At 37.4% G+C, this 22414-nt stretch overlaps 2 protein-coding genes across 2 annotated transcripts; both read right to left on the bottom strand.

Moving 5' to 3' along the window:
• Positions 1 to 2816: 2816 nt before the first annotated feature.
• Positions 2817 to 6810, bottom strand: LOC139713418 (uncharacterized). Its single transcript, XM_071625152.1, has 3 exons — positions 6141 to 6810; positions 3491 to 3679; positions 2817 to 2905 (listed from the first exon to the last, which is right to left on the bottom strand). Exons 1-3 carry the CDS (start codon positions 6808 to 6810, stop codon positions 2817 to 2819), a joined length of 948 nt encoding a protein of 315 aa, XP_071481253.1.
• A 4909-nt stretch (positions 6811 to 11719) lies between these two features.
• LOC139713416 (adipocyte plasma membrane-associated protein-like) lies at positions 11720 to 21413 on the bottom strand. Its single transcript, XM_071625150.1, has 9 exons — positions 21400 to 21413; positions 20479 to 20589; positions 19379 to 19494; positions 18860 to 18958; positions 14902 to 15018; positions 14291 to 14462; positions 13609 to 13743; positions 12376 to 12571; positions 11720 to 11923 (listed from the first exon to the last, which is right to left on the bottom strand). Exons 1-9 carry the CDS (start codon positions 21411 to 21413, stop codon positions 11720 to 11722), a joined length of 1164 nt encoding a protein of 387 aa, XP_071481251.1.
• Between the last annotated feature and the right edge of the window lie 1001 nt (positions 21414 to 22414).

Raw genomic sequence — 22414 nt, 5'->3', positions numbered from 1 at the left:
GCCGAAAAGCCGGAGGAATTCATTTTGAGAGCTACATACGTTAATACCTTAAAAAGAAATTTCTCTCTCAGCATGCTTTAAAGGGATGGTATAGTATTAGCGGAGGTGAGGATTAAGTTCTAAACTTTCTGCAAGATACCAAGAAACCACTCATGAAATAGTACAGAACATACCATTCTAAGAGGAATTCAAAGTGTATTAGATGAAAATCGGTTTGGGAATGGCTGAGGCATCCAAAATCAAATAAAACAATAAAATAAAGATATCCTAATAAAAGGTGGGTCACGCCTTTTATTAGGGTTGCTCTGTTTTGAATATCTCAGCCATTTCAAAACCGATTTTCATCAATAAACATTGAATCCCTCTTGGAATTACATGCTTTTTCATATTTCATAAAAGGTTTCTCATTTTCTCACCAAAAAGTGTTAGAAACCTGAAGTTAGGTCTCAACCAAAACTATACGATCCCTTTAAAACAATTTCGACAGAGGATGCGCTTATAGCTACTGACATGCATCGCTACATAAGCATAATCGTTTCATCACTTTCATTTAATATCAGAAAAATCAGGAACACGTCAAACTATCAGAAAAAAAGGGGGAACTTTTACATGAAATTATTTACCATTACAAATCATTCGCATCAGCTGGTCTCCATTAGGTTTATTCATGCTCTCTCTGCTACATACATCGACGTCTACTACCATTAGTTTCCTTCCATGAGTGGTATTATGACTCCATAAGTATACGAATCACCAACTTTTGTCAAACCATTCACACTGAAAAGGCTAACGAGAGATGGGTGGGGGGGAGGGAGGGCGAGAGAGATGGCTGACTTAGAAATGATTGAAAAACTGAATTGAAAAAATGACAAAATTGAACAAAAACGTCTTTCATTTTGATTCTGTCTACAGTCAAACGCTGAGGTAGCCTTTATTGCGTTCATCATTTACTGTACAATTCATACAATCCATTATTAATGCTTACATTGAAAGGAGAGAGAGAGAGGGGGGGGGGAGGTGGAGAGAGGGAGGTGAAAGAGAGAAGGAGAGAGGGATGGAGATAAATGCGCTTCACTGACTTTAGCTGATCATTTTCTGGCTGTCTTCATCAAATGAAATCGGCATACTTGCGTTATCTTAATTTCTAATGTGTGTAGCATAAACCGCACACACACACACACACACAAATATACACCCACACCTACACCCACACACACACACGTGAAACCGACGACATATTTTCACCATACAAATATGAAAAATGAGTGCAACTCTATGCACGATATTTCAGAATTAACATGAATAAAACATGACACACAATATCGCATGGGGCTCCGTGTAATAAAGGGGTTTGCAATCATTGTCGGCCGCAATATTTGCATTTACCATGTGGTAGCAGCCAGAAATCAACAGATCAGATCTGAGCAGCTCAATTGCTGCTACAGTAATTCCAAGTACTGCAGTTTACAAAGTTATTGCAAACATCTGCATGAAACAGCCTATAGGCCAACAATCTTGAATAAAAACTACTGAAAATTTTCTTACTCAATAAAGATACTGTTCTTAATAAAGCTGACTTTTTACAAAATATGCAATGATGTATTTGAGATTGCATTCTATTTACACGCTTCATTATGCCATATTGAAAGACTCACAAGTAAAAAAAAAGCCTTCAATCTCTCGTGAATTTACTTGATAACAACTCGTAAATAGAATACAAAACCTCCAACGTACATGCCCACACACGACGAAATACGTACTTATAAAATGCGAATGTATAGGGCCTACCACTTTTTATTCTTAAATCTTTTGGAACAAAAATGAGCCTTAAAAATGCATAAAATTATGCATAAAAGCAAAGTAGGCCTACACGCCTAAATCATTCTGTATAATGAAAAAGATAAGTTCATATCAATAATACCGATGTAGAGGTGTTCCACAGTCCATCCCATTGGATTTCCTCAAAGACTAGTGATTGACGCCAAAGAACCGTTTCCAGCAAAGTGTAAGATTCCACTGGATCGCTTTTATTGGATAGGCTGTTTTTAAGAGTTTTTTTTTTTTTTTTTTTTTTTTGGGGGGGGGGGGGTTCTGCCGAAAGTATAAGATTAAAAGCTTGGCTCATTAACGATCATATATCATGGGTTCTTGAGAAAGTTTGTGTACAGAATGACTTCCGTTGTACAATGGACATATTGCACATTTACCATCACGCAACTACATAAAAAAGTGAAAGTTCATTCTAATAATTTTTCTCAAGTCAATCAATCGCCAAAAATATCTACTATACTGTGAACAACTTTGGCCCTTACAAGCGGCACATTAGTAAAACCTTAATTTTACATTTCATATCAGCGGATGATGTTGGGTGTCTAATTCTCTTCAATAAACTAAGACAACATAACCGCCCATGAAAAATGCAATCAATCATTTCAGAAAATGGCTCGGTATTCGTAGTGTATAAATACCTTCCAACATCTGACTAACCATGAAACTTCATTTCACTGCATATCTGCCTTTAATACCAGTTTCCAAGTCGACAAGCAAGCTTGAAGTACGTGACATGTGTCACAACCTTGTTTGTCCAAACTCTCCGAAAGTTTATCATCAATGCAGTGTGCAGGCTTGGCGTTTACTAAAACAAAAAAAAATATCAACTACCCCCTTAGGAAAGTCTCAGAAAGTGTAAATTGCATCCAGATCATTTTTGTAGATCGTCTATGATGAAGAGATTTTAAGTGGTAAAGTTCTCCTTGCGACGCGTTGTATGACCAGAATGATGGCATCAGTCACTGAATGGTATCATTAGGGCTCCGCTAGATAGCACGCCCAGCCTTGAAGGCGTTGGCAACCTTAGTAGCTCGTCGCAGTCTCGTCTCTTCATCCATGACCCGCTTGCGCTCATCTGCAACAAGAACCCCAAGGGAATAAATAAGAAGTAATAAACACTCCACAGACGATGAAAAATAAATAATTCCCAGAATAATGGTCCAGACGAGTTTTCTTCCAAAACAGAACGTGCCTTAAACCACATCGGTAAAATCAGATCAACTAATCAACAAAAGGTCGAGTGAGCGTACACACATACAAAAGACTTAGATATACTTAATCATCAGCATTTATGTTTCGTCTTTCACGGCGTTTGATAGTAATAGGCCTAGAGGCCTTAAAATTCATACCAAATCTTCGAGAAATAATACTGCTTTTCTACAATGAAGGCCAATAATATATTTATGTGAAGAATGATAGGGCATCCTTATTTCTGAGGATGTGAAATACTCACAATGATATCCCTGATACTAATAACTAGTAGTAAACTATAAAAACTACGTCTATCATAATTCCTAGTAAACGGCAATTCCTTGAATTTACGAGGACTACTAAGCAAGAGAGCAAAGGCTGGGTGTGAATCGTCATAAGCTTTTCAAAACAATTATCTAACACCAACAACAACGACATAGAGATACTCAATCTAAATAAGCAAACCTACATGCAAAGAGCACCATATAAACGCCCCAGGTGATGCTCCAGATCCAGCCAATGAGGAGGAAGGTAATGGTGAAGAGCTGGGACACGCCCACACAGATGTTGGTGCAACATGGGCCGATAAGGTCGTCCTGCTTGTTGTTTGGTTGCTGAGAGCCACAGCACAGCATGCTGATTCCAGCTAAGATGGTGCCTTTAAATGTTACAGTCATAAATGGGATACGAGAATTACAGTCATCATGAATACCGTTTATACTGATGACAAGAACGGTCTGAAAACAAGTGGCAATAATCAACAGGAACAATTATGATAGTCAATATATATATATTATTTTGTATGAGCAAAAATGGCAACTTTTCTCCTTCAGAAGAATCGATGAAAATACTGACTACATTTTCTATTATATATTTCTATTTGTAACTCCGAGAAACCCGAATTCTATACGAGTGTCGCTTCATACTGATTTGTTTGATTTTAAAAGGCTAAACAAAAGTATAAAAGATAAACGAAAACAAAAGTGAAAACTTTTTTTTCCAAAACTGTGAAATAGTGATTTTCATATCAATAAAATAAAACAAAGTGTCGTGAAAAAATGTATAATGCTTAAAACAGTATGAATTACCAGTTGATGATCTTCAAACAATTTGTGGTCACATTATGTTTAACTTTAAAAACTGCTTCTTTTCTTAGTCTTTTTTTTTGGGGGGGGGTCAATTTACTGTTAAAGAGAAAGAAAAATTAGAAATTGGTTTTTAAGAAGAGCATGCCAACTGATCTTGGGCAAAGTTTATAATCAGCTGTGAATATGCACTCAAACGTGCGATGTGAATTCTAGAGACTGGAAATGAGAAGGGAAAAAATATGTGTTGACTTTGCGGCAATTTTGCCAATACTTTGTATAATTCACACTTCATGCAATTAATTTTCAGATTTCTATTACTATTATGTGAACTGCAGATGTATTTCACAAATAAATTGTGTAAAAACTTAAATTCATCACTGCAATGATTTGTTCCCGCGAAAGAAAGAACAAAACATCAATTCCAACAAAATTTGGGTCAACAAACATGTTTAGAAATCAAGCAATAATATATGTTTTAGACCATTTGAATCTCCGATAATGTTTATTAGCACCATCAACTGCCTTGGGTTTTACCATTGTGTCAGGTATATAGTCTTGCCTGTCAACAAGGGAGTAACATGATATGTATACACTTTCATCTTCGTTTGTTTTCTGTGAAAACACTGTTCCAGGTACCTTGTACACCCAGCACTTTTAGTATCATTCGCCCTAAAGTGAAACCTTGGTGAGAACAATTAAAAATTCAATAAAGCAACACACAAACGGAAACAGCTCGAACAGTTAACAGCCTGAAGTGAAAAGCAAAAAACAGCTGGTGTGTATCAAACATTCAATAATTAATGTCCAACTTGTTTGATGAGATGCTGCGTCAACAGAGCCTTTCCAAAACCGGGCAGAACCCGCTTACGAGAGAACAAAACACTCGACTCAAATTCCTGGTTGCCATGATGTTGTAAGTACCATGTACCACACGAGATGAATACCATCCTCATCATAGCAAGTCACCATAGATACGCGTTTGAATGATACGTAATAAAGCCGAGGAGTTAGCTGATGTAATAGCAGATCCCCTGATTTTAAGGTATATGGAGTGGATCGGATATCTAAATTCATTTATGCCACTCTAACAATATCAATCTATTAATATTCATGAGAAAAACATGGTGAAATATTGCAATTTTCTGAGATCATCCTCATTTTTTGTCAAATTCTGTCAAACTTACGTTTCAGGTAATTTTGTGATGAGTTCTGATATAAACTGGCTGTGTCCCTGCTATTGTCAACTATCCAAAAATACCTAGTAATTTTATCGTGATATATGGCAATTGCCATTACTTTCAATCTGGAAACGACGTCTGGCTGTCGAGTGCAAGGTAGCGATGCCCTGAATGACAAAAGTACGGGCATGAATAAATTAAGGCAGCTGCACTCAATCGATTTCCATCAATCTTCCTAACAATGATTGCTTTGTGACTTCCTCGCAGACGGTGTAAAAAATGAATGATAATGCACACAGTGAAAGGCATAAGCAAAACGCCATTTTATATTTTAAAACGAGGTGATAGGTTCTTTGTGCGTCATCGTCGACAATCAATCTGCCGACTCTAAAACTGCATGGCTGCTTCGAACCAACCTTTATTGTTCAACTTGCCACTCTCGTGGTTGATTGTTCAAGTTTTTGATTATTTTATTGTTGTTTTTACTTGGATATTTTATTTATTTGTTTATTGTGTGTGTGTGTTTGTTTGTCTGTTTGTTTGTTTTTAGCAGGCCTTACCATCTTGTGAAGACATAGCTTCACATTGCTTGATGTACGTGTACCTTTCCCGTGAGGTGTTAGGTCTGCGGTCATGACCGTCATAATCGTTTAAATCAATTTCATTCCATTTTACAACAGATTATAACACATGAAAATACAAAGTTCGTGAAATCATTGCATACAATAGCATGGTAAGCTAAAGTAGCATTGCTTCGAGAGCGAGAAAAACACGAAGCTAAACAGCCACTAAGATGGCTATCACACCTACATCCTCTGCCAAAGCCCTAAATCACCTGTCATGCGGGACTCACCTAAACCAGGAACAAGAATGTTTAGAAGGAACAGGATCCACGCCAGATGGACGGGAAGAGAGGGCAGTGCTGCTAGGAGAGGATTATCCACCGTGTTAACACTTGTAAACTGCGTCTGTGTTGTGGGATCCTTGCCTGTTCCTGGCAACTCGGTAAAGGATGCTCCAGTTCCTATGGCAACAAGAGCCGACGCCACCCTACCTCCAGACACCTGCGAAAACCTCGATTCCGGTCTGGACCCGTATCTGGAGCCTGGTCGGGATCCCTGCAGGGAGCCTGGTCTCGAGTGTCTGGTCCACGTGGAATTCTGACTGAGGTTGTCGCCCTCCATTCTTTCTACCCGTCCGTTCTCCAGCACTTCGGAGGTGGGTCCCACCGAGGTGATCACCACCTCCGGATTCTCCTGCGCATCCTGAGTTCCACTGGGCACTGCTACGTGTTTCTGAGATCCAGACACCTCCCGCGGGATCTCCAGTAAAGTTGTTACCGGTGGCTGGGCAGAAGACAGTTTGGCCTTCCATTTTACTGTGGCGTTACACACTGCCGAGGATTTGGGGATTTCACTCGTCACCGGCATCTGGTTTGGAAGGGGCACCTCGGGGTCCACCCTCGGGTTTGGAACACTTTCGCTGAGGAGCTCCACCCTGTCGCCCATCATTGGTTCATTCATAGTCACTTGTCGTGAGTGATGAAATATGGTAACTTTATGAAATCAACGATAGTGTTTTGTTTTGGTTTGGTTTACGACTGCAAACAGCTATAGCATTTGTCAAGTGCATTCGCATTCGTCCATGTGCTGCTCATCGGAACCTACAAGAAAGAATAAAATGACACAAAGGATTGTGATCTTTCAAGTGAACAGAAGATTATTTAAAGTGAAACTCCATTCTGTATTCAAGTTGACTTTTTCACCCTACGCGCACACACAAAAAATAATGATAATAATCAGAAAACAAAAACAAACTACAAATTAGTAACATTGCAATCCACCGGTAATAGAATTACTACAAGCCGTAAATTACGAATTTTTTGAAAGATTTTTTTTTTTCCAAAACAGAAGTATCTGTCAATATCACACATTCATATGCAAGTAAGACAAAGTAATTATGTTATAACCTCAAAATTCTCACACCGGTTTGTGCATAAGATGTATCATGATATCTTTCTTTTAAGCAGTAATTCGACAAATTTAATGTGACGTCTCTTCTTTAAAAATTTATCTTTTTGTTTAAATCATTACAGCTGTCTGAGAAAAATTTGATTTTATGGCTGTAATATTTCTTCTTCTTCAAGGCAAGAATATTTTCGAATTTTAGTGAAGATAATATGTGCAAGAAAAAGAGATTCAATGATATTTATTGTTCATGTAGTTACAACATGCATGTTCTCCTCGACATTGATTAAGCAGCGTTCTGCATTCATTCATATGGAGGGGCTTAAGATAACATTTTAATCACTGGCAATAAATGAACGCTAGTTATCAATCAACTAAAGCAACGACTAATAAGAGAGTAAAAAAAAAAAAAAACTACAGCTTTAGCAACCCAGATACAAGAATTCCGCATGGTTTTGATGTCATTATAATGACTGTTCATGGACTTTGCTTTTTTAAAGAAAATATTCGAAAAGTAGAATATTGCTCGGTACAAACAGTGAGGTTCGCAGGCAGATAGAAACCAGGACATAAATGCACATTACTCTTCATGTGAAATTCAGTTCGTTAGCTCACATTGGTTGGGAAAAATATATTGTACGTTGATTTCAAAAGGGTTAAATAAATTCGTAATAATTTGTTGACTTAATTGGTCAGAATGCAATGAAAGTAATGAAATATACTGGACCAATGCACGAAGGTCATCGATTATTGATAATAACGGAGGATCATTACAACAAAGATGTATTATGTTTCGCTGTCGTAAAATCTGATTCTTTCATAATGTGCTGGTTGCATTATTCTTAAGTCAAAAAAGAGAAATTGAAGATAAACTTGAACTGGAAAAAAAAGCCTTGAAAGAAAGACATTTATATTAAAGCAGACGGGTGAAGATGTGGCTGATTCTGTTTTATCAGTTGTCATCTTCTCCAAAATGTATCTGTAAGATCGCAACTACTAATCTACATTTTAACAAACATGTCGGAAGAAGAAACAAGTAGGATAGAACTTGTCATCTATATCTGCTTTCCGGGCAACTTGACAAAAACATTATACACCACCAGTAAATGCTGATAAAGTAACTTACCGTAAACTCACACAGTCAAATAACAAAAATTCAACAAGGTTACATCAATGAACTTGACTTACACGTAACGAGTTCAAATATTAAGTTTTCAAGACCATTTTATTTTACTGCGGGGAAAAGAGTTGTACAAACACTACAAAAATAACGCGAGAAAATGCTAATTGAATGACGGAATGAGGTCTTTTGTGCTCATTTCATGACATGATACAGCTGGATTTTTGACCCATCTTTTAAAAAACATTTTTTTTTGAACCAACTGATATCATGACATAATAATATGCATGCCACTTCTGTTGCACATGACATTGTATCATAGCGGCTACAAATCTGAGTTTTGGAAGTTCGTTGTTTGTAGAAACTTACCTGATCTTAGGTAGCCAGATCCAGCTCCCATTTTGCTGGTCTAAGTAGATCATCGTTGTATTCTGGCAGCTCATCATGAACTTTGATCTTCACTGTCCACCAACATATACAGTCCAATGTCTACCTAGAATTTAATGACCACTTGGCTGGCGACGCAGCACTTATGAGCCAGACTCTCAGCAACTAATATTGACAGTGTAATTTCTTAGAAGCAACATCGATTGCTTACTTTGTCAGTATCATTCCACAGTATGTCGCTAATTGACGAAAAAAAAAAATACTGGTCAAATACTGATGCTCCACACGCTTTGACCACTCACACTGTAGAAAGAGATGCCCGATGACCACTGAAAGTAATGAAGTCGTTTCACCTGACAGTCTGATATTGACTGTCAACATTGGCTAATTGCTTCGGGAAGCCGCGAGTTGGCGATGATTTTCGTAGCCGCGTGTGTATCGGACGACACCGCTCACTGTCATGAACGCATGTATAGGGTCCCGCGCGCAAAATCATTGACTGTGATAGGTGATTCCAAAAGAAACCTTGCTGTACAGAGTGTGTAGCAAACAACATAGATATAGTGCAATGTACAATCACAACCATCATCGGCACTACCTGTTCGGTTTGGGTGCTATTTTTAAGTGGTAATGTCTATTTCAACTATATTTAGGGGGGGGGGGGGGGGGCTTCAAGTATGCCTAATAATAGCTGATTTATTCACTGACTTATAGCATTACACGTGACTCATAGCACTATTGAATTATATTCTCCTCTTTATCTATTTCTTCTTTGCTATTGCTTTGGAGTGTATTTTTATTTTTGCCCCACGCTATGGCCGCGTAATTATTTACATTGTTTTAAAACCGAAAAGATCTATGCTCTATACAAATATACTGCGAAATGAATCATGTAAAATAGGTAATCGAAATGGCATAGCACGTCCAACTGAGTCACGAAAACGTATTAGGCCATAACAGGTGTGCTCTGTAAGGTGTTCCTTTTGACGAACTTTTAATATTGTTAATTGTCCTGCATTATGGGTATGTATATGCATATATATATATATATATATATATATATATATATATATATAAATAAATAAACAGGGCATTTTTACAGAACATTCTTACAGAATATTTTATGTCCGGGCCGCTAAAGTCTTTGAATTTGAATTCCACCTGCCCTATCGGGCAGCTAAAGGATAAGCTTTTTGGAAATTTGGTGGCCCTACATCAACATAGTGTCCCCGGGCCACAGGGCCACCGCTAATGCTGAGCCCTGAATATATATATATATATATATATATATGCACTGTATATGATTCAATTACTCATTTAGAGAAAATTGTCAAAAGCTGACCTCCTTCTCGGAAAAATGTATCAGAGAAAATTAGCGAAAATACTTTGACCATGTTCAAGAACCTGAGGCAAGAAGTTAAGTTCAGGTTTATACATGTTTTGAATATCCTTTAATTTTTTTGATCCTTGCTATATTTCCAACTAATACTAAAATGAAAATGTAAAATGCCTAATTCACATTACTGCTAGAACGATGATTACCTATAGTTTGCCTCATGCTGTTTTTGGACCGACTACCTCCCCCCCCCCCCCCCGCTTTTTTTTTTTTTAATGACCACACAATTAACGCATATGGGCACACAATACTTCAAGCAGGTCAAGAGCAGCTACCTCTACAGTGAGTAGCCCAAAATGAACGGTTGTCGAACGTTTCGCATGTGGGAATATATCCGTCGGTGACGCTGTTTTTGCTGCAGCACCCTATACTCGTTTGACGCAGACGACAGGAACAATGCGCGCCCACTCTGGTCGTCATCGCAACGGCGGTAACGATCATTCGTACGGCATTTAGGCTCTCCGTGAGCGTATGAAATTCTGGCGTATGCAGGGTTATCATCAATATTTCCCCACGATCTTCACAGCCCACTGCATCGCATTGTGTTCATGCATCCCATGGGGCTTTAGATGTAGGTCGATTAGCATACTGGATCTGGATGATTCGTACGATTATTTGTATGAATTCCTTCAGCGCTTATACAACTTCAATTTTTCGAGCAGCTAAGTCCCCAGCCCGATGAGTGAATAGAAAACTACCGGAATAAAAGAGCAAAGCGCAAGACAAAATTAATGTACGTGTAATATGACAGTCCAAAGGTTAGTTTATTCATAAATTCGCCTTTCTACAAATTGATTTGGAAATGCGAAGAGCAAACACCATTATTTCGATATTCTCACGGTTTAGCAGAAAGGCCTGAATAATCACTAAGCCTTTAAGCCTGTGCAATGAGCTGATTACAAGGTAAAATCGGTGAAATAGAAGAAATGAAATGATTGGCTTCTAGGTTCCGCATTTCATTATACAATACTGAATGCAAAACACATATAATATATACAAAGTGCACTTGGGGTATGATAAATTCACATTCGTCATTACCGTCGAAGCAGTATGTTGTTCATATCGTATCAGTTATCTATTTCCTGATGGGCCAACACGTTTTCATAGAAACTGGCCGAATATAGTAATACATTAGGGGATATCTGACAGTTCAAGTCTATCTATCTATCTATCTAACTATCTATTTAAACTTGGTGTATATAGGCCAGATAACACAGGGATAAGACTGAAATAAATAAACTTTTATGTTACAAGCTGACACTATTATCAGCAATAACCACTTTTTACCTCCAAACTATGATTTTTCTTTTGCACTGCAAAGTTATTACAACATAACCCTCATACGCCTATAGCGTATTACACGCAGGTGGTTTTAGATCCATTGATGAATATAAATGTATATTATATTCACGTGTATATATACATAAAATGTATATCATGGTATGATAACCTCCTGGTAAGTTATACATACAAAATATACATGTATATACATTAACATTCATGGACACACATACAAACACGCACACACACATACACAAAGACGTGTAAGTATGCCAGTTAGTTTAGTCATTCACTTGCAGTAGATATGGCGCATGGAAGGAGCCGACGAGGGTGGTGGTGTCGCTTATATCGAGAATTTCGCTGGTCGAGGAGACTACTTCTCCCGATGGATCGTGAAGACTTCGGATGATGTCGCCCTCAGCCGACACTTCGATTGCCAACCCGTAGCGTGGAATGTATGGAATCAATCTAGCCGGATCTACAAACTGTCAGAGATGGTAAATTGGATGATGTTCGGAGTTGTTTATAATCTCTTGGTGTGCCTTTTCTATTTAAAAAAATATTTACTTATTTATTCCCAGTAACGACTTTATTTCATAGGTAAACAACAGAGGATTTTCTGCGCATTCCATTATGTTTATGTTCATATAACTACTCTACCATTCCATTGCGGTATAGAAATTCTTATAGTTTCAATCACATCCAAGTATACGATGACATAGGTTCATAGATAGATTTCTGCTTTTTGATATTGTTGGACTGTCAATATAATTATTTTCCTTGGTAAAAATGTATTTAAGGTAAGAGTGATTAATCGTCGTGCATCTTAAGGCAATGTATTCATCAAAGCAAAAGGCTGTCACTGCTTTGACTCTGCCCTCTGCCTGACCCCATTTACACGTCTTTAAATTGAGTGTATGTATGATAATTATCTCACTTTTGCCATGATTTTTCTTAGATGTGGTCTCGGAGCCAGCAGGTCGAAGACGGGTAAGGGACCGAGCCTGCCTCCCACGAAGGCGAGCCCAATCCAGTAGCCGCCACGGCGACTCGGCCGAATGTTGTCCGGCACTCCCGGCAGGTTGTCCACGAAGACCTCCGTTTCTCCCTCTCGCGGTCCCGTCAGGTGATACCTATTATGAAAGAGTTGAAAAGGAAAGTTATTTGTTTATGCAAAAAGCCTTTAAGGGTAATTAGTTGTCCCAATTTTCACCGATCCAGTTTGTGGTAGAAAAATGGAAAGAGAAGAGTAAAGATAGCAATAATTACCATTTAGTCTTGACTGATAGCAGATTCTTCATTAAGATTGTATTTGTTAATTTCTTTTATTGTTTATCGAGTAACTTTGATTAAATTGATCAAAGTAACATAGCATACACATTGTGTATTTTGAACTGAAAATGGAGATGATTTTTTTTTCAGACCTCGTGGTTTGCAATTGGATATTACGACTTTCTGGAGCGATCAAAATCTGTGTCTGTTTAATGTTTTTCTTTGAATTTGGTGAGAAAAGGCTGATTAAATCTTCTTATTCTGACTTGTGAAAACTTAAACACTTATCAAACATTGCAAGATGTTCTCACTTTTTGAAACAAAAATAACAGTATTTTCACACACAAAAAACTAACAATAGGTACATTGTAGGAATACCCTTTTATTTTCTCCCATAGATGAATACTCCCACAATGTCAATTTTTACCCCCACAGTGATGCTGACTAAAACAATAAGGAGATACAAGGAATACCCCACTTGCTCGTCCACACACGCACACATACACACACACACACACACACACACAATATATATATAAATATAAATGTATATATATATACATATATATAATGTTCATCTTGGAACTTTCCACGTGTTGGACTTCGAATGTTGTAATTATAAGAAGAAAGAGTCTCAAGTACGCCATGGATCCAACGAGAAGTTTTTTTATTACAAAATTTTCTGTCTGCCTCAGACCTTCGTCAGTGTAAAGAAGGTCTGAGGCAGACCGAAAATTTTGTAATAAAAAACTTCTCGTTGGATCCATGGCGTACTTGAGACTCTTTCTTTATATATATATATATATATACATATATAATTATATTGTGTACATACTCACACATACACACACGCACTCACACACGCATACGCATATTACTGTGACTTGACAGTTATTACCTTATGACCCTAAATAATCGTGTTTCACAGACGAGGAGAGACCTGCCATCGTGAGAGAGCTGAACACCATTCGGATAGAAGAGGTTGTATAGCGCCACCCCTCTCAGCTTGGTCAGAGGATTATACCACAGCAACCTGTATGAGTGGGAAGTGGAATTAAGAAAGTTGAAAGTCGGAATTGACTCTCGGCGACATCCAGATCTTGGAAAAGTATACAGACCCTCCATTCATGAGAAACCGAGGGATAAAGGAAATGTATGAGGGCACCATGGATCTTTGGGCAGGCATATACGATGGACACATGTCTTTTTACAATTATTTTGAACAAATAATATCATATAATATGTTTAATGTTGTTGTAATCCATTATTTGTTTGTTTTCATCGAAATTGTATCGGAAACAAAAACATGATATTGGAAATAAAATTTGGTTTGAATTTGAATTTGAATTTAAAGCAAGCAAGCCTTCTTCATGTTGATTATTTGCTTCGTGCACTTTTATGCAATAGCGATAGTACCTGATATTGTTGCTTACATATTTTGTTTTGATGGATGCACACACACTCACGGAGAGAGAGAAAAAAATCAGCAATCTCTTTCTATTATTGAACGAGGAGTTCTCTATAAATATTTCAATTTATCCAATAACAATTGAGTAATTCTACATTTTATATCAACTTACCGCCCGGTGCCCTGAGCTTCCATAATGCTGTATTGGTACGTTTTCCTCTCCCAGCGTTGCGTGCAGTCAGTAAAGTATATGGTGCCATCTTCGGCTATGGTGAGGTCATTCCCATAGCGAACGGGAAACCCCCCAAAAGACGATTTCGATGACATGATCAGCTCGAAATTTCCTGGTAAGTTAAGAAGAAGTATTATTCTGATGTCAGCCATGAATAAATCCTTTAATGATATGGAAGAGCAATGAAGTGTTGAAAGATAATAATGATAATAATGATAATGGATATGATCTTATTTATACAGGATTGCCTCCTATTTGGTGTTGCCACTGCTATACCAGAGGACTCTGCTATTGTTATTATCCAGCGTTGCCAAGAGGTATATAGTGCAACTATAAATTCTGGTCGAGAGGGGCGTGGTCGGTAAATTATCTTCTCCAAGGACGTACACGTATATAGGCACTTGACAAGATTCGAACTCGGGACCTCTCAGTCTATCAAGTCAAGAGTCTTCTCCACAATGACACAGTTCCGTGTCAAAAGTTGACACGGAGGGTACTATTTACTGAAATTATGGTATATAGACTTAAACATGGAGGGGTGGAGGCCCTACCTGTAGTAAGGTTGACCTGTATGATACCCTTGTAGGCATCCATGACAAGCAGGTTGCCGTTGGGGGCTAGTCTCAGGCCAAGAGGTCGTCCGCAGCGAGACTCGGCCTCACGTGTTCCTTCGTTGTCGTAGAGAAGGCACATTAAAATACTGATAGATAAATTGTGCATTTATGTATGTCATAAGTGCTCAGAATATTCAATGTCATGGAGATAAGGACCAGACATCGAGTCAAGCTGTATAATGCTAATAAAAAAGATCTCCAATTTTTCTATAGGTTATCTTCAATCCATTACTCTTTGGGGTATACAAAAATTCTAGACAGAAAAATCTGTTTTTATCCGCTGTATATTTTGTGGCAATATTCTTGCCACATAATGTAAATAATGCTGTATCTTGCAGTCAGAATTAAGCGCTATATTATTGTTATCTATTATTATTATTATTATTATTATTATTATTATTATTATTATTATTGTTATTATCATTATTATCATTGTTATTATTATTATTATTATTATTATTATTATTATCATTATTATTATCATTATCATTATCATTATTAATTCACTTAATTTTTGATCGCTATGTATACAAAATATATCAATGCGCATCAATTTTGACTGGGGCAACATTTTCACGCAATGTTGATTTGAAGGAGACGGTTTCTTTTTCATTCTGAGTATAATGTTAAACGCATACAAAAAGCAGTACGTATTCAGCGTTCGTTGTTCGTTGTTCGCATTCGTTGCTGCTATTTTGACGCCTTACCCTAATCAGATACTTTGTTTTATTTCAATGATTTTGTTGTTTTATTGTAACTGCATCAATATGTATGGATTTTTGTTCAATGTTCCTGGGACATCATAATCCTTTCGTAGAGATCATCACCCTATATATAAACATCGGTCGAAAGGCTTCATCTGAAGAAAAAAAAAAAGATAAACGAAACAGAGATGTATATAATCCATCGGTCATAACCGTCCCCCATCTCAACCTTAGGCTTGAATGTAAACTATTCCGCGTCCTGCTATCAAATTGTGAATGCATGATATTATATTAAAGGTATAATTTACCATTTGCAGATGAAACAAAAACCCAGCATTAGTGCTTTAATATAGTTCTAAAATGTGAGTTATGGATAGAAACAACCACTGTAGAAACTTGAATCAGTGAAATCATTGTCAAGTATTGTTAAATATACAAAATGTGAACAATAGTTACAACAAATATGTTTCCAGACTAAACCGTCTACAGTTACGGCTTATTGAGAAAAAACTCCCAGATATCTCCTTATATTTTAGGCTTTATCGCAAAAAAAAAAAGAATTATATAATAGGATGTTTTGTGGTACAACAGACCTAAACATATGCATTTATCTTGAAAATTGTTAACATCATCACTGTTCCAAAGGTAAACAGGACATTTAAAGCAGTGGCGTATCTAGGGGGGGGGGGGGGCAAGGGGGGCACGTGCCCCGGGCGCCACTCCTTGGGGGCGCAAAAAAAAAAAAACGAAGAAGAAGGAAAAAAAGAAAAAAAAAGAAAAGAAGAAGAAGAAGAAGAAGAAGAAACTCACCGGAAAGGGGGGGGGGGGGGAGAAGAATGGTGGGGGGGGGGGCAGAAAACCAAATCAAAAAAAGATAAAAACAAAACATAACGATGACTCGGACAAAATGACAATGTTTATTGTGTTCACACAAGAATTCCATGTTATGTAAGCTGAAATACAATTTTCGGCTCGCTCGCTGCGCTCGCTCTCTAAATTTTATATAGAAGAAGAAGGTAAGAACAAAATGTGATGATGAAGCGGACAAAATGACAATGTCTATTATGTTCACACATGTCATTTTATATTTAGCAGACAAAATGTTTCACTGAGCAGCGGCTGCAATTTCTTTCGTTCTGAAGCGATCGCCAATTGGATCAAAAGAAGGCGCCAACGGTTCCGAACATACGGGGGGGGGGGGGGGCGCCAAAAAAATCAAACAAGATAAGAACAAAACGTAATGATGACGTGGAAATATACACATTTCGGCTCACTCGCTCGTACTAATTTAGAGTATTTCTTCAAGCCCTCAGTTTGTTGGTAAAAATCGTTATCTATAAGGCCGTCACTATATCTTGATTAGAATTGTAAGATTTGATAAGCAAAAAATGACAAGAGTTCCATGTTTTGTAAGCTGAAATACAAAAATTTTCGGCTCACTCGCTGCGCTCGCTCGCCAAAATTTATCAAAACAAAAAGGAGATAAGAACAAAACGTGATGATGATGACGCGGAAATATACAAATTTCGGCTCACTCGCTCGTACTAATTTAGAGTATTTCTTCCATTCCTTAGTTTGTTGGTAAAAATCGTTATCTATAAGGCCGTCACTATACATTGTATCTTGATTAGAATTGTAAGATTTGATAAGCAAAAAATGACAAGAGTTCCATGTTTTGTAAGCTGAAATACAAAAATTTTCGGCTCACTCGCTGCGCTCGCTCGCCAAAATTTATCAAAACAAAAAGGAGATAAGAACAAAACGTGATGATGATGACGCGGAAATATACAAATTTCGGCTCACTCGCTCGTACTAATTTAGAGTATTTCTTCAATTCCTTAGTTTGTTGGTAAAAATCGTTATCTATAAGGCCGTCACTATACATTGTATCTTGATTAGAATTGTAAGATTTGATAAGCAAAAAATGACAAGAGTTCCATGTTTTGTAAGCTGAAATACAAAAATTTTCGGCTCACTCGCTGCGCTCGCTCGCCAAAATTTATCAAAACAAAAAGGAGATAAGAACAAAACGTGATGATGATGACGCGGAAATATACAAATTTCGGCTCACTCGCTCGTACTAATTTAGAGTATTTCTTCAATTCCTTAGTTTGTTGGTAAAAATCGTTATCTATAAGGCCGTCACTATACATTGTATCTTGATTAGAATTGTAAGATTTGATAAGCAAAAAATGACAAGAGTTCCATGTTTTGTAAGCTGAAATACAAAAATTTTCGGCTCACTCGCTGCGCTCGCTCGCCAAAATTTATCAAAACAAAAAGGAGATAAGAACAAAACGTGATGATGACGCGGAAATATACAAATTTCGGCTCACTCGCTCGTACTAATTCAGAGTATTTTTTCAAGTCTTCAGTTTGTTAGTAAAAATCGTTATCTATAAGGCCGTCACTATACATTGTATTTTGATTAGAATTGTAAGATTTGATAAGCAAAACATGACAATTAAGAGTTCCATGTTTTGTAAGCTGAAATACAAAAATTTTCGGCTCGCTCGCTGCCCTCGCTCGCCAAAATTTATCAAAATTAAAAAGGAGATAAGAACAAAACGTGATGATGACGCGGAAATAAACAAATTTCGGCTCACTCGCGCGTACATGGGGGGGGGGGGGGCATTTCATGAAGCAATTTGTCAGATATTTCGTCTGACAAATTGTTAAAAGCTACTGAAATCCTTGCTTCTGATTGGCTGAAAGCAAATTTTGTCCGACAAGTTGTCGGACAAAATGCTTCATGAAATGCCCCTCTGGTTTAGAATATTTTTTAAGTACTCAGTTTGTTGGTATAGATAAATCGTTATCTATAAGGCCGTCACTATCTTGATTAGAATTGTACGATTTGATAAGCAAAAAATGACAAGAATTCCATGTTTTGTCAGCTGAAATACACAAATTTTCGGCTCGCTCGCTGCGCTCGCTCGCCAAAATTTATCAAAATTCATTACATTTAAATCACCCTCAAAAGACCCCTTTTGAGGGCTTGAAAAACATATCATGTGGACTTTGCTTAAAGTCTCTACCGGGATGGGGTTGGGGTTGAACACTAGTCTTTTTCAGAAATTAGGGGCGCAATTTTCGAGCTTGCCCCGGGCGCCGTTTTCCCTAGATACGCCACTGATTTAAAGTTGTACCGCAACGCTCCGTCAACACATTTGTAAGTTGCACTAGCTTACCACACTCGCCTTCCCCAAGAAAGACTACTTGCTCCAAGGTTAGATGCTGCAGGTCCAACCGAACGATTCTGCTGTCATAGGTGGCGGTGTACACATATCCTGAAAAGAAATTAATGCAAGGGCATTCTATGTTTTACCAAGACGACTAGGCGATATTTGCATCCCGACAAAATGTCTAATTAGTGAGATGAAACCTACGCTCTCATTGTGATGATTGTATTCTATTAAAAAAAATGGCTGTTTGCATCTCTGTCGTTACGGTTAAGGAAGTGTATCTTGATAAATGATGATGATATAAACGGATGCACCTTAGTATAATGTAGAAATCATATCACTACGACAGCTGATGAACTATTTTAGGTTAACCATGTGCTGCTCATGTGGTACATTTCGAAGCTTATTTGCTCCTATTTCGATCTGTTCCGATATCATTTGATACAGGCGACCAAAGATTTCGAGGTTCAAAGATTATGCCTGTATCATAATTTAATAATTTAATAGTTGATAATGAGCACTCACCCTCATGGTACAAAAGAGACTCAGGTCCACTCAGTTGTCCGTCAAACAACTTACTTCCAGTCTGCAGTTTTTCATTTGGAGACAGCCCATCTCTAAATGGTCTCGCTTCAGGCAAGCTGTATTAGAGTCAAGCGTAAGGACTTCTTCCATGAAATATGTTAGTGAGTCTTTGGAAGGAGAACATCGTTTTTAGATAAAACGCTCCTTCAAACTATTCTGCTGCATCTCCTCTTTGTTTTTGTTATCTGATTTTTCTTTGCAACGGCATTCGTTTTCCCTTCACCAAGCATTTGCTAGAGTATGTTTCATATAATGAGTAAGTAGGCCCTAATAGACAGGTCCATTGACAGTTACAGTTTGTTATTTCGAATGTTCCTTATTCCAAAGGTTTGTTTATTCCCCCCCCCCCCCAAAAAAAAAAAAAATGAAATAAGATTCGTTAGTCCGAAGGTTCGGTAATTCGAAAGTGAAATGATGGAATACTATCATGTAATTAAAATTTCTCGCCCCCCCCCCCCCAACACACACATACATGTATAAAAATAGGCACACACAAACACACACGATATACACACTAATTGACAAACTGGAATACAGTCGTAATTTGTAATTGCATTACAGATTTTTTTTTTTTAAGTATTTTCTCCTCCTCCATGACGTATACCATCCTCCCCTTCTACATCATCCTCAGGAGGAGCCATTCATCGATACAGATTACTACAGTGTATTCAATTTTCGGATGAACAAACCTTATTTCATTTTCGGCTTGAAAAACCATTTTTCATTTCCGGATTAACGAACCTTGTAACACTTTCGGATAAACAGACCTTCGGAATAGAGAACTTTGTTTCATTTTCGGATTAACGATCATTCAGAATAACAAACATCACCCCGTTGACTCTCCTCCTATACCATACTTATTGTACATGTACATTACATTCTTTTTTTTTTCAGGTCATTTTATGCATGAATACCGTTGTATGAATCAATATACTTAGTTACCAATTATATAAGTAAATACATATTATGCATACATATGATATTTAGAGAGAGGGTAGAAATTTGGAGATAGAATAGGAAATGGTAACCAGTGTATATACCTGAACCCCCGCGGTTCTATGGGTGATTCAGCCAGTATAGCATAGAGGATCACAGCTAGCAATGGTATGCCGACTGATGCACACAGTAGATTCGAAGAACTCATTCCTTGGCTGAAAATAAGCACAAGGGATACTCGTCGATTTCATAGGAAAAACAAACTTTATCATATCCCATACAAAATTACCTTTATATAGGCTTATATAGTCATGATTAATATTGGTCTATAGTTTATTATCACTATTGTTATTATTATTCACGTGATTTGATGATAGGCCCATACATGATTTTGTTTTTGTTAAGTTGATTGAAAAAAAAAAACACATTCACCTGTAAATTCTGTTGTAAACCCAGTTCATACATGGAAATTTATAACAGTTTGTTATGAATTAGACCTATCCAGTTTTTTCAAATACTTTAGTTACAACTCACTGCGTTTTGGTAATGAGGGTGTTCAAATTTGTATGCATGTTTTGTTCACAAAAGTTGACCTTTACAATACTACAAATTTTGACGAAGGCTTGCCCTACCTAGCAACAGCTAAGTGAATTCTTGCCTATGGAACTTGGTGGGAGGAAGCAGGCGAATGAAATGGTTCGTTACTAGGCGGTAGGAAAAGAAACATCCATAAATTGTAAGAGATTACAGAAACGTTTTATTTCAAGAGAAGGTCTGCAATGACCGATCCTTATGTGCACATTCTTAGATTGTAACTGTGAAATGGCTTATTGGTTATTATATGGAACAAGCCTCGGGGAAAGCTTTGCGGTTGTCAGGATTTGATGAAATTATTCTAAGTCCGTCGACGGGTACAGAGAAAAAAAATTAGTACCTGGCAGTGAGTCCAATGACAGAGAATAAAACCCCTGGAAAACCAGCACACTAACTATAACAGTGGACATTCAAGTATCGAGTATGCTCACCACATTGCAGCCATCTTGATCTTGTGCGCTGTAAATGTGACAAGCATGTAAAATAACAACCAGGAGATTCGATTTAAAAAGAATCGAGGATAAAGATGCGATTCAGCCCTCTAAATCATTGAAGTATACCCTTAAAGTTTTGTGTCATCAAAAACAAACAGCGCGATGAAGCAAATAGTAAAAAGCATAAAACAGAAGTTGAAACTGTATAAGATTTTCGATTGTTGTTGTGGCTGCCAAGTTCGAACAGACACAATGATGATGATGATGATTCACAACATTACTTTGTATGGCGCCATTTATCTGTTTAAAAACATTCAAAGGCCCATATTCATCCAAAGTATTTGATTGGTTTGGTTTGGTTTGGTTTGGTTTGGTGAATTATTAAGAGTAAGTCATTGAATGTCTGGTGAAAAAATGTAACTCTTGAGTGGAGACTCTCTAGAGGAGGTTTGAAATCTTTGATAAATATCATTGATTTGTTTCTAAGGTAAGAAGAAAGATTCTCATGATATGAAAATCCACAGTGATAACCTTGTGCCAAATCGTTCTGGAAGAGAAGTCACCCTGATTGAATTTGAAAAAAGCACCATACGATAGTGATTGGAAAAGAGACGATCTTCAATATTGTCATGTATACTCTAAGATTAGAATGCTCCGCCCTTGTATTTCATAGGTATCATGCAGGGCTTGGCACGATGTGTATAAGTAGGTTTCATTTTATGCTGACTTGTATTGCCTTTTATTTTCGAAGAATGACGATTTTGTCCTTTTGTTTCAGAAACTGGTGTACCCACTCAAAGATATCTTTACTCTGTCGTCAGTTTAATCAAGTTCACTGTGAAGAGTACTTCCTTTAAGCATTTCACTCTATGTTCGATAATCACCTTTACACACTAAACTCTGTATGGCTTATCATCGTGTCAACGATGAAGAAGAATAAGAGATCTCGATACACAATCACACGTAAATCTGAGTTAGTATACACTCACCGTGTCCCCGGCCGTGTCCGCTG

The sequence above is a fragment of the Diadema antillarum genome, unplaced genomic scaffold (assembly GCF_040938485.1).
Source record: "Diadema antillarum isolate AM-2024a unplaced genomic scaffold, OU_Dant_1.0 seq00001958_RagTag, whole genome shotgun sequence".
Lineage (NCBI taxonomy): Eukaryota > Metazoa > Echinodermata > Echinoidea > Diadematoida > Diadematidae > Diadema > Diadema antillarum.
The sequence above is the reverse complement of the archived record's forward strand: the minus strand, read 5'-3'. Positions and strand labels throughout refer to the sequence as shown.

What these genes read in the sequence shown, in the direction of transcription:
- LOC139713418 (XM_071625152.1), bottom strand. Translation starts at nt 6,810, where the DNA reads ATGAATGAACCAATGATGGGCGACAGGGTGGAGCTCCTCAGCGAAAGT. An exon ending in CATTCTTGTTCCTGGTTTAG is followed by an intron (nt 3,680 to 6,140) that starts GTGAGTCCCGCA and finishes TAACATTTAAAG; the next exon opens with GCACCATCTTAGCTGGAATC. An exon ending in TTATATGGTGCTCTTTGCAT is followed by an intron (nt 2,906 to 3,490) that starts GTAGGTTTGCTT and finishes TTCTTGTTGCAG; the next exon opens with ATGAGCGCAAGCGGGTCATG.
- LOC139713416 (XM_071625150.1), bottom strand. An exon ending in GAAGCTCAGGGCACCGGGCG is followed by an intron (nt 13,744 to 14,290) that starts GTAAGTTGATAT and finishes CCACTCATACAG; the next exon opens with GTTGCTGTGGTATAATCCTC. An exon ending in CGATTATTTAGGGTCATAAG is followed by an intron (nt 12,572 to 13,608) that starts GTAATAACTGTC and finishes CTTTCATAATAG; the next exon opens with GTATCACCTGACGGGACCGC.